The sequence below is a fragment of the Capricornis sumatraensis genome, chromosome 9 (assembly GCF_032405125.1).
Source record: "Capricornis sumatraensis isolate serow.1 chromosome 9, serow.2, whole genome shotgun sequence".
NCBI classification, from domain to species: Eukaryota; Metazoa; Chordata; class Mammalia; order Artiodactyla; family Bovidae; genus Capricornis; species Capricornis sumatraensis.
In genome coordinates this window covers 51,196,872-51,209,839 of record NC_091077.1, presented here as the reverse complement: position 1 = coordinate 51,209,839, position 12,968 = coordinate 51,196,872, and the positions used below count along the sequence as shown (strand labels likewise).

Below are 12,968 nucleotides of genomic sequence, written 5' to 3'. Positions count from 1 at the left end.
GATCTAAATGTAAGAGCTAACAGTTTAAAATTCTTAGAAGAAAACATTGGGAAGAAAATCTTCAAGACATTGGATTTGGCAACAACTTTACGGATATGAAAGGGCTTCCCCAGTGGCTCAGGGGTAAAGAATCTGCCTGTAATGCAGGAGTTGCAGGTTTGACCCCTGGGTCAGGAAGATGCCCTGGAGGAGGGCATGGCAACCCACTCCAGTATTTTTGCCTGGAGAATTCCATGGGCAGTGGAGCCTGGCAGGCTACAGTCCATAGTGTCTCAAAGAGTTGGACATAACTGAGCAACTTTCACTTTCACTTCCCAATTAGACTGGAAGATCTATGAAGGCCAAGATTCATGATTATCTTTTTCACCATTGTTTATACCCAGTTGTTCTGCACAGTGCCTGACATACACTAGATGGTCAGTAAATAGCTACTGAATGGAGAGCAGTGTAAGTGAGACTAAAGCAACTTAGCACACATGCACGTTATGGATACGGAATCAAAAGCACAGACAATAAAGGAAAAAATTAGATAAACTGAACTTCATCTAAATTAAAACTTTTCTAAAAATACTTTTATTTATTAATTTGGCTGTGTGGGATCCTAGTTGGGGTGTGGGACCTATCTTTGCTGCAACACGCAGGTCTTTCAGGTGCAGCACTTTCTAGTTGCAATACGTGGGATTCAGTTCCCCAGTGGGAAATGAACTCAGGTCCCCTGCATTGGGAGCTCAGAGTCTTAGCCACTGGACTATCAGGGAAGTCCCTAAAATAAAACCTTCAATCCCTGGTTGCAGAACTAAGGATCCCACGTTCCGCTGGGCAACCAAGCTCCTGCACAGCAATTACTGAGCCCGAGTGCTCTGGAGATCGTATGCCACAACTACAGCAGGCTTGCCCCAACAAAAGATCTTGCACGATGCAACAAATACCCCACGTGCCAAAACAGACTCAATGCAGTCAAATAAATAATATTACAACTGTTTAAGCAAAAAAGGGCAACAGAGTAAAAAGGCAACCAATGGAATGTGAGAAATATGTGTAAATTATATATATATATATATATATATATATATATATATATATATATATATATGAGATTAGGGATCAACATCCCAAGAACTCCTACAATTAATGAAAAAACGACTCAACTAAACATGAGCAAAGGAGGAATTTCCCTGGCAATCCAGTGGTTAGGACTCAGCACTTTCATTGTGGGGGTGGGTGGGGCCAGTTCCATCCCTGGTCAGGGAACTAAGATCCCACAAATTACACAATGTGACCAAAAAAAGGGCAAAGGATCTGAATAGACATCTCGCCAAAGAAGAGATACAAATGGCCAAGAAGCACATGAAAAGATATTCAATATCACTAATTTTTAGGGAAATACAAATCAAAACCACACTCATTAGGATGACTAGTCTCAAAATCAAAAACAAGAAGATTGGCTAGAATATGGATAAACTGGAAACCTTGTGCTTTGCGAGTGGGAATGTAAAATGGTACAGCTGCTATGGAAAGCAGTACTGTGGTTCCTCAAAAACTTAAAAATAGAATCAACAGATGATCTAGCAATCCCACTTCTAGGTATTATACCAGAAAAGAATCAAAAGCAGGGACTCACAAAGGTATTTGTACACCCATGTTCACAGCAGCATATTCACAAAAGCCAAAAGGTAGAGAAGCAATCCAAGTGCCCATCAACAGATGAATGAATAAACAAAAATGTTATATACCTAACAACAGAATAGTATTCAGTTAAGTTTCACACAAGCTTCCCCCCTCACTCAGAGGGTAAAGAATTTGCCTACAAAGCAGGAGACCTGGGTTTGATCCCTGGGTTGGGAAGATCCCTTGGAGGAGGACATGGCAACCCACTCTAGTATTCTTGCCTGAAGAACCCCCATGGACAGAGGAGTCTGGTGGGCTACTGTCCATGGGGTCGCTATGAGCCAGACACAACTGAATGACTAAGCACAGCACAAGCTTCACACATGCTGCAAACATAGATGAACCCTGAAGACACTATGCTAGGTAAAATAAGCCAATCACCAAAAGCAGAAAAACTGATTGATTTCACTTATTTGAGATACCTAGAGTAGACAAATCACAGAAAAGGAAGGTAATTGTGATTATGAAGGGGCTGGAGAAGGGAGGACAGGGCGTTACTGCTTAATGGGTACAGAGTTTCAGTTTTGGAAGATGAAAAGGTTTTGGAAATGGCTAGTGGTAATGGTTGCACAACAATGTGAATGTATTTATAACCACTTTAAAATGGTTAAAATGGTAAATTTTTTGTTTTTCTGGTAGTTGGGTGGTTAAGACTTCCTGCTTCCACCACAGGGGATGTAAGTTCCATTCCTGGTCTAGGAACTAAGATCCCACATGCTGCTCAGTGTGACAAAAAAGTAGGTAAATTTTCTGTTGCACATATTTTAAAACAATTTTTTTTAGTCCTTTTCCTTCTTTGTTAAGTGTGTAAAAAGGAGTCCTCATTTTACAAACTCAAATCAGACAAGTATATGAGGGTATATAATTGGCATATTTATAAGCTGGAGCCAACAAAAAACTCACTACACACACAATCCAAAATACATTTGTCTGTATATTTACATAGTAACTCCTACAAAGTAAATACAAAGTTAATTCTCATCACTTTAGTTTAGTACACATGTGATACATGTACTGAAACATATACAAACATATTTAAAACAAAGGAAGTTTTTTTCAACCAGAACATCAAAGGCAACTTTTTTCAACTCAAGTACCAATTCATTATTTTCTGCAAATATACAGCAAGATTAATTTTAATGGTTCTGTTCAGTTTAGTAAGTTATGTATATGCTCCTGAAATATAGCCAAAGTTTTAGATTTTAATTTCCAAGGTAACAGTACTTGTGACTTTGTTGTTTAGTCACTAAGTCATGCTCGACTCTTTTGCCACCCCAGGGACTGACTGTACACAGCTCACTGGGCTCCTCTCTCCATGGATTTCCCAGGCAAGAATACTAGAGTGGGTTGCCATTTCCCACTTCCTTCTCCACAACTGGGGGAAAAAAAGGTTAAAATGGTGAATTTTATTGTTTTACCACAATTTTAAAAACTGTTTGCAACCTAACTGTCCTCATCATATAGCATCATAACAAACTTAATAAACTGTTCTGTTCAGCTCTTTGGTTCCTGGGGCTAATCCCTGGGAGTTAACTTGCTTTTTTTCAAAACTGCAAACTAATGCAGGTGAATCAAAACATTAGGATACAGTCGGATATCTACATAAAAACAAACAAAAAGACCCATTTTTACTAACAAAAGCAGCATCCATTAAGGGGAAAACTTTGTGAGAACAGAAGGATATATAGTGGAGGAAGAGCATAATGTACTCTTTGATAAACTGTTGCTAAATTTCAGCTTATCAAATAAAAAGCTTTATATACAACTTTACTTTCCTCCTGGTTTAGGTAAAGTTGACCAGAAAAAAAGGTAAACATGTCAACCATCATAAGACAAATGATCTTCATTCACAAGAACTGTACACTGTAAGTAACTATAAGACAGCACACAGATTTTAATTTTTACAAATTAAAACCAATGTTTCCTATAGTGACAAAGGTGCAAAGTTGGGTATCTGCCTTTCTATATTGGTACTTTTAATATTTAATTCTCTTAAAATGAATAATGAGAAGGCCTGAACTTTTCAAGTTTAAGCTCAATGACAAAATTACCTTAAAGTTGTGTTCCTCTGATCCCCAATGGTACACCTTTGACTGCCTTCTTTAAAATATATTGATTCACATGGCAGTCATCAATTTCATTATATAATATAAAAGCTTTCCAACAAGGTCAACTACAGATTATATGCTAGTTTGAGACATGTGTTTCTTAAGTAAGTGTTAGTTGCTCAGTGGTGTCAGACTCTTTGTGACCCCATGGACTGTAGCCCACCAGGCTCCTCTTGTCCATGGAATTCTCTAAGCAGAATACTGGAGTGGGCTGCCATGTCCTTCTCCAAGGGATCTTCCCAAAAGGGACAAAACCTGGGATTCTGGCATTGCGGCAGATTGTTTATCATCTGAGCCACCAGGGAAGCACATAGGCATTTCTTAAGCAATTAATTATTAATAAGTTCATGCATCCGAAGAGAAATAGTCAGCAGGACAATACAACAGTTAACTACAATAGGAGTCACATGACCTATTTTCTACTATAAATTAGCCGTGTGATCCTGAGCAAATTATTCAGATCAATGGTTCCCAGACTTTCGAGGCTTTACCCCGAGTCCTAACATGAACTTTCCAATTTGATATTTTGTCAAACACAGATATTTTAAAAATTAATTTTTGTAACAGTACAAAGGACATTAACTCAAAATAGAAAAAAGTGGGAAAAGATTGCTTTATGAGAATTTCACTACATTGTCCTTATTTTTCTGATTTCATTGTAGATTCATAAAACTTCAATAGAGATTAAGCAAGTAATTATTGGAGGCAGAGCATTGGTAACCAAAAACTTCGCCTATTTCTTAATGTGAAATAGCATGAGTTCCGGATTCAAATCCTAGCTTTATCGATTTCTAGCTGTATAAATAACACTAACCATTTTTGTTGCTTTCTGGATTGATCATTTCTTTGAACCTACATTTATTCATCTATGAAAGTGTAGATAATACCCACCTCAAACGGATGTTGAGTGATTAAATAAAATAAGCGAAGTATATATTATGGTGTGTGTGTTAGTTGCTCAAGTCGTGTCTGATTCTTTGGGACCCCATGGACTGTAGCCTGCCAGGCTCCTCTGTCCACTGAATTCCCCAGGCAAGAATACTGGAGTGAGTTGCATTCCCTTCTCCAGGGTATCTTCCTGACTCAGGGACTGAACCTGGGGTCTCCCGCATTACGGATAGATTCTTTACTGTCTGAGCCACCTGGGAAACCCTTATGTAATATGGTATTGGACTATAATAAGCATTCAATAAATGGTAGCAGTTACCTAAAAATGAGATGAGATAGGACTATCACCAAGATTCTGTGACTATACAGACAAGCAACAGGAGAGGAAAACTGTAAATAATAATGTCCAAGAAGATAAACTGGAAGAGTTCATATATAGTGCATTGAAAAAAAGATAAAGAATTTATTAAAACTTTGGTTCTGTAGGAAGGTAAATTTTGCAAAAAAAAAAAAAGGAGTAGACTTCTCATTTCTTTTCTTTTTACTTGCCAACTCAAGACTAATACTAAAATTTTATTTATCTTATCTCATTGAATCAGAAGGCCAGAGCTGATTTTCAGAGGTCATCATTCTACCACCAGATAGGCTCAGAAAAGAATGAGCCTAAACTCATCTCCAAAGCTTCATTCTTAACATGTTTTACCACTTTGATTAGATAAAAAGTCTAAATTCTTATCAAATTCACCATTTAAAAATCTCACATGAATAGTATGTTATCTTCTGTATAACAATGGGGAAAATAAAACTACACACTTATATTTCTATAATGATATTCTGAAAGGACATCAAGACATTAGAAGTATAAAGGGCAGGTCAAGACCTTTTTACTGTGTTTGCATTAGTCTAAAGAACTATGCAAATATAAATCACCTATCAAAATGTACTAAATATTAACCAAAAGAAAATCTCTACATACTTCAAGTTTCACAACAAGGTTTTCCTCTACCCATACCTAGTCAACTCTGTTTTGACCTGCCATTCATACAACCATACTCATCAATGAATCATTTTATGTAAAGTCTGAAGGCTTTATAGAATGAAACTTGTGCAAGGTTGGTACTCATGTAATATAAAAAATTTGTTTTTGTCATAATATTATTATTATTTTTCCTTCAATTGACATTCTCATGTCTCCAAAATTTCCTCACTAGAATACAAAGGTATATTTCCTATTTTATCACTGTATGTGTGTGTGTGAGCTCAATCGTGTCCGACTCTTTGAGACCCCATGGACTGTAGCCCACCAGGCTCCTCTGTCCACTTGATTTTCCAAGCAAGAACAGGGGAGTGGGTTGCCATTTCCTGTTCCAGCGGATCTTCCCAACCCAGGGATTGAACCTGAATCTCTCGCATGTCCTGCATTTGTAGGTGGGTTCTTTACCACTGTGCCACCTGGAAAACCCTGTTTTATCACTACTGCTGATAATTTATGGAATAAAGCCTTTCTACCTTTAACAAAGTCCCCATAAAGGTTTTTTAGAAATTCATTTTCATGGGCAATAAATGAAGTTTTCAAAAACAACATAATATTTTAAAGTTTCCTAAAATTATAAATTTATCATGGAAAATTTATAACATTAAACCTGTCAGTACCCTCCCTCTTTCAATTTCTCTCTTGTTCAGTTATGAACATAAGCCCTGAGATGTTATTAAAAGCAGTGACTCACCTTGTTTACCTGAACTTTGAATATACAGTACTGATGACAAAATTGCCATCCCAGATAAGAGTGGGCCTCTAGACCAGTGGTTCTCAACCAGGGGTGATTTTGCCCCCAAAGACATTTGGCTTTGTCTAAGGTCATTTTGGGGCTTCCCTGGTGGCTCAGTAGTAAGGAAAGAATCCACCTGCCAAGCAGGAGACACAGATTTGATCCCTGGATGGGCAAGATCCCTTGGAGAAGGAAATGGCAACCCACTCAAGTGTTCTTGCCTGGAAAATCCCATGGACAGAGAAGTCTGGCAGGCTACAGTCCATGGAGTTGCAAAAAGACATGAACACAACTTAGTGACTAAACAACAACGAAGGACATTTTGAGCTGTCACAATTAGGTGTGTTCTACCAGCATCCAGTGGGTAAAGGACAGGGATACTGCTAAAGTCAGGAGAGCCCCTCACAACAAAGAATTAATACAGCTTCAAATTTCAATACGTTGCAGTTGAGAAACTTTGCTCCACACAGTAGACTGTAAATAACCCTAAAGGAAATGATCCATCTCCTATTAGAGAAAATCAGAAGGAACCTCTGTATGGTGTGTGCGTTTGACTCCTAACATAATTTTCAGGGAAAAAAAAAAAATTCCCTACAAAGCTTTTGCTATAATTTGCTATAAAATGTTAAACCCAATTTCCTTTTGCTTTTACCTGATTGTAAATATAGCATCTGCCTCAGATAAAAAAGCCTCAACAATGCTTTCTAATTGCAATGATTTCTAATGTCTAATCTTTTAAGTGTGTATAGGAACAGGTAAACATATACGCATTGGCTTATATAGGCCTAGAAATTTTACTGAAAGGAAAACTGTAATACTCATTACCTCTGAGTGGGATCTGAAAGGTCAGTAGGGTGAGGAGAACTTTTTACTTTTCATAGTATATCTACTATCCACACTGTTGAACTTTTAACCGTAAGATATTACTTTATTATTTTTTTAATTTTAAAAGGAAGATGTCACACACGTATACATACAGTATATGCATACATTCTTAACACAGAAAAATTAAAGGTCATAAACCTCACCAACACCCTCTCTTTAGAATTTTATTTTCCTTTTACCTTACTTTAAAAAAATATTACAAATCTAAAATTAACATTTAAAAATTGGTTTTTACATAATTTTCAACGAATTCAGGGCAAGTTCTGACTCCTCTGTTCAAGGCCCTTGACAGCTAATGAACATGCTCAACATGTCTGAAGAAATACAAAACAGGTATCCACCCCAATGTTTAAAGCAACAAGAATCAATTCTAACAGAAGAAATTTACAAAAAGATCCAAGCCCCTTCTTCAAACTAAAAGGTCTTTTGACTCAGCCAGCAAGAGAAAGTACCTTGTTTTTTTTTTCTCAGATGTAGGCTCTAGCAATGAATAGAAAAGAGATCCTTAAAGTATTTATATCTTTGTATACCAAATATACACTGCCTACTCAAAATCCTTCAGCTAATTCTAGAGCAAATGCTCTAAGCCTCCATATTTCTTATTCATCTCTCACCTAGTCCTGCCCCACTAGGGGAACAAGACAAACTTCACTCACAAACTCTTCTCTCTGAATGACTACATTCTAAATATTTGGTTCTAAAACATCTAGGTATAATGAAAATTAAAATTCTACTATTATTCATCAAATGCCAGTTGGGTGTTTTCTGAAGAATATTATTTATGATATTTTTACACTAAATGAAACTCAAAGGTAATAAAAAGGGAGAAGATTATCATCTTGTCAGAGAGAAATGAGAAAATCCAAGAAATCTGCTTGAGAAAAAAAGGTCATTTCACTGACAAAGGCACAGACTATACCCAACCACACATTCAACATACAGTAGATATTCCAGGAATTTCTTTTTTATATGATATGGATGAAGAGGACATAAAAACAAAATTTCCTTTCTTCTCAGGTTAAGAAAGAATCTCTATGCATATTGAGCATTATCTTAGACTAGGCTCAAGTTTGTGGGTACTCTAGAAATCTCTATCCAAAAGTGATGTCTACCTATATACACTTAATATCTAAATCCTTTAAGCATAGAAAATTTAGGAGAATAAGAGGTTCTTCTACCATTAGCCTAAGTGGCTGAAGGAATCGTGAATAATTTCTATGATAACACCAAAGAAAATCACACAAAAAGTGTGAATTCTGCTCACAGCTTTAACAGCCTGGTGTGGAGACTCCAAATGAAATAATCTGTGTGTGAGAACAAGTCTTGCAAAATTGGTTACTTCAAAAGCTCATTTCTCCAGATATAACACACAAGCCCATAGAGTTAGAGATTCATAACTATGGAGGCTCACTAGCACTCTACCTCTGAAGAAATTTAAGACTACTACTGAAGTAAAAACAAATGTGTGATCTCTCACTTCATCAATGACAACTGTGCAAAAATTGTTCAGAAAATCAAGAACATCATCCTTCTATCACATTCAGACCAAAGCAAACTTTTTCAGTCTAACAAGTTTCAAAGAAAAACAGACTCTAATCTTTACTTCCTAGGTAAAAAGTAACTATATTCTAGGTTCATCTCTCATCAATTTTCATTCAAAGTCTAAATGAAAGTCTTCCACAAGCCCAGGAGTGGAAGTGCTCCAGAGACACTCTCCATAACTGCCTACTCAAAATCCTGTACCACCTTGGCTTAGAAGTTACTTCTCTTATACTGAAATTCAAAGATAGAGACATTCAAGGAACTGTCTCCTTTACAATCCACAAAGTTTATTCCATCAAGAATGGTAAGACTGCACTAACTGTATTCTACAACCCACAAATACAGTTTCTCCTTATTCCTCTCAATACAACAGCCAGGACAGTTGTACATACACAGAAGCCCCTGTACTTTAAGACTAAGATCAGAGGTTAAAATAACTGGTCATAGGGGATGAACCAGGCACCTTAGAATCAAAATAGAATACTCTGAGCTCTTAGAACAACAGTCACCACAGGACAGAACTATAACAAAGCCATAATCAGGGGGAGAAAGTACAAATGTAAAATATCTCCTTTAGCCCTAGAGCCCAAAAGTTGATGCCTCCCATCCAGGTTGCCCAGACCTAAAAATGTCCAGTATGCGCCTAACAGCTGAAAGGAATGAAGGTCCTGATAACAAATTTCCCTCACTGCAAAAGGTTTCCAAAGAGGAGCTCATTTTCTCCAAGCCTAAAAATCTCCAGAGTTCAGCTATCCAGCTGTTGCGAGGCCCAAACAAGCACTGGAACCTTCTCTTCCTGTCTAACTTCACACAGTCCCAGGTGCAAGGACCCACGTGATTTTTCAGCGCAAAAGCAGAGAGCTCCTTAGTACCCACCTGTCTCAGACCAAACTGGAATTAAGAACCCTCCTTTAGCACACAAGTAAGGCATAAGGCAAATAATGCCCAATCCTTCAACTCAGAGGAGAGACACAGTACAGTGGCAACGCTCTTAACGCAAGCCAGCCCTGTCTGTCTTGTCTCTCTCTCACCCTCACCCTCTCTCTGTCCCGCTCTCTCAGTACCAAGGGCAGGGACTCTGGCAAGACCCCGCCCCCACCCCCGTCTCCAAAGCGGGGTGGGCGGGAGGTCCCCGAGGAGTCCCGCTTCCCGCGCGAAGCTCAGAGACCAAAGGACTCCCTATTGTGGGTCTATGGATGGTGACGGGAACCGGTCCGACTCGAGCCGAAGAGTAAGCGGAGGGCGCACTAGGCCCGCACCGCCGCCACTGCAGCCAGGGAGCCGATCGCTGACAGTGAACGACTCCATCTGGGCAGCGGGAGGGTGGCCCGAGCCCTGCGCCGGCCCAGAGAGAATTCGTGCCTCAAGCTGTGTAGAAAGCAGGGGTCCTAGAGCCGTACCTCGGACACCTCGTCCTCGTCGCTACCAGAGGCACCACCTCCACCCCCGGTCCTCAGGACAGCAGCCGCCAACTTGAAATCCAGCGCCGCGTCCCCTCCGCCTGCACCGCTGCTGCCGCCACCGATTCCCGGAGCCGGCCCGGCCTCCCCAAAGAGTCTCACAGTGCGGATTCCCAGCCCGACCCCTCCCGGCGGAGGCGGCTCCGAGGCCCCGGCTGGGGCGGATCGCGGAGCCACCGAGTCCAAGTCCTCCTCAAAGGAGGTGCCGCCGCCTCCGCCGTCGGTCAGCATGGTTCGCACGCGGAGCCGGAGACGCTGCCGAGTCACTCGCGGCCGCGGCCACCGCCGCCGCCGATCCCGGGAACGAGAGAAGCAGCAGGAGGAAGAAGCGTCTCCTTCCCCCCGTCCCAGCAGCGCCACTAACTTCTCACTGCCTAACCTGCTGCCTCCCGCCCCCCACACTCGCCACTGGCTGCAGCTCTCCAGCGGCTGCAGATCATTGGTCAAAGCGACCCGTCGCTCAGGCTCTTCGTCACGCGCTGCTCGCTGGCTCGCGGCCCTCAAGCTGCGTTGACCCGCGCAGGCCTAGGCGGTTGCGAACACCCGCCTCCTGTTCCCCACGCGCCGACTTCCGGTCTTTTTCTATGTCTATTGGCCAGTTTCTCTGACTATCGCCTCACGACCTTAAAATGGATTAGCTGGCCTTGTGGTCAGTCACAATGACCCTAGACAATGGGAAACTTCATTGGCGACATAAAGTGTCGGTCACTTTGTCACAGGACGTCGCGTGGTACAATTGGTCAGTAAGGATACGATTCATCCCGCCCCCATCTGAGGTGACGGGAAAGGGTTGGGGAATTTCCAGTCTTGATTAAAATGACGGCTGCAGTGACGACCTGCAAGAATTGGTGAGATTTGGAGTGAATTCACCCAGGGCTTAGTAAGGCTCTTACGTCAAGTGTGCAAGAGGCAAGGAGGTAACGCAGCTCCCACCTGTCGCTCTCTGCCAGGCGCGGAGAGTTCCTGCACGGGGATTGGAGGGAAGAAGCTATCAGTCTCAGCTAGGCTCCACCTTCCTGCCAATCCCTGGTTGGACAAGCGGTGCGTCAGTCACTAGAGAGGTCGCCTCCTCTGGGACAGGTGAGGCTGTATAAAATCAGCTTCAGTCTCTTTGGGTGTGAATGGGGGATTACGACAGGAGAGTGAGCGGGGACGTTCCGGCTGCGTGTCACCTGCCTTTCCGAGCGGAGCCTAGATCGCCGAGCTGAGGGAACCAAAGAGGCTGCTGAGGATGACCGCCGGGAGGAGATTCGGCGGGCCTGCCTGCCTGGACGTGGTTGGGCGCGGCTGTTCTACAACCTGCGGGCGGGGTCGCCCCGCGGGGCTACGTTCTCTTGCCTGTTGAAGGCAGCGGGCCTCAGGGCTGGACAGCGCCATGCCTCAGTACTGGGAACTGTCCCTCGAAGGAGGGTTGGAAGGCCGCGACAGCGTGCGGAATCACACCGCGGAGCAGAACGCAGTGGTTCAGAGTGCGCAGTTTCGCGTTTTAGTGCCACCACTTATTTGCTGTGTGACCTCCCGGCGTTAGTTGTTTAATCTCTGTGACTTTCAGTTCGCCCGTCTGCAAAATGCGGATAATATTAGTACCTCCCTGATTGACTTTGTTTTGAATAAATTGGTAACAACTTCAGGTGCTTACCAAAGTGCTAAACTTATAGCAAAGACTCATTTTCTTAGTCACTTTTCCGGAGTCCTCCACCTACCCTTGGCAGCCATACTAATTGTTGTCAGGTCTCTGATGCGAAACAAGTCTAGCTAAGGGGGTATTCTCCCCTTAGCTTTAAGGAGATCTCTCTTTACTTCTGTTATCTCTCTCTATCGCCTTTGTCAATAATGAAGGCTTTAAAAGTTTGAATGGCGAATATTCTTTGACCCAGAGAATGTCCATATGAGTTTAACCATGAGAGACTGGCTAAAAACAAAAACTTTGGTATTGGCTACTCTCCTGTAGCTTTAACAAAGGGCTTTGTATATCTTGATTGTGTAATTTTTAATGTTTCACCTTCCTTGAACTGGAATCTAAAAATTCTACCAAAAAATTATTTTGAAAATGACTTTTAAAATAAATTCTGCCAAACATTTATTTAAAGAGCATTTTGAAGAGGGTGAACATTTGGTAAATGCTTGCTTTGGCATTTCACATGCCTAAAAGAGACTATTTTCCATGAACAGAACATTTTAGGTAAATATTCCTTCTAGATAGTACATCGCAGAAAGTGGGGGAAAAGTACCTTTTCTAGAAAACTGTTTTGATGTAAAATGCCATGTACACTGGCTTTAGTTAGAATTTATGGAGCTTAATTACCTTATATCTTCAGTAGGCATGTGTGACTAGGTCACAACTCAAATTAATAGCACCAACAAAAGAAATCCAGCACTGCCCAACCCACATCAAAGCTGGATTATCCAGAATTGGTATGGCTACATCCTTAGGCAAAAACAGGTATTGACTGGTGCAACACTACAAAGGAACTGTTTGTCATTCTTACCACTAATACAAATATAATTTCTGATAAAGCTCCCTGAACAAACTCTTTAAATTCATTTAAACAAATGTAATGAATCTCAAGGACAGACAGAAAGAAAATCTGGATATATACATTTCTCCCAGTATATTTTAAAAAGAAAAATATACTCTCTACTTAGTT

The 12,968-nt window shown here is 41.0% G+C and overlaps 1 protein-coding gene across 3 annotated transcripts in view; it reads right to left on the bottom strand.

Annotated features, from left to right (window-relative positions):
• The window catches only part of LOC138085198 (ankyrin repeat and KH domain-containing protein 1-like), a 58,506-nt gene extending 47,860 nt beyond the window's left edge, over positions 1-10,646 (bottom strand). For all 3 annotated transcript variants that reach the window (XM_068979413.1, XM_068979414.1, XM_068979415.1), the window contains exon 1: positions 10,261-10,646. In XM_068979413.1, the coding sequence (XP_068835514.1) occupies positions 10,261-10,551 (291 nt within the window). In that variant the 5' untranslated portion in view covers positions 10,552-10,646. The remainder of the gene's footprint in view (positions 1-10,260) is intronic.
• Positions 10,647-12,968: the final 2,322 nt, after the last annotated feature.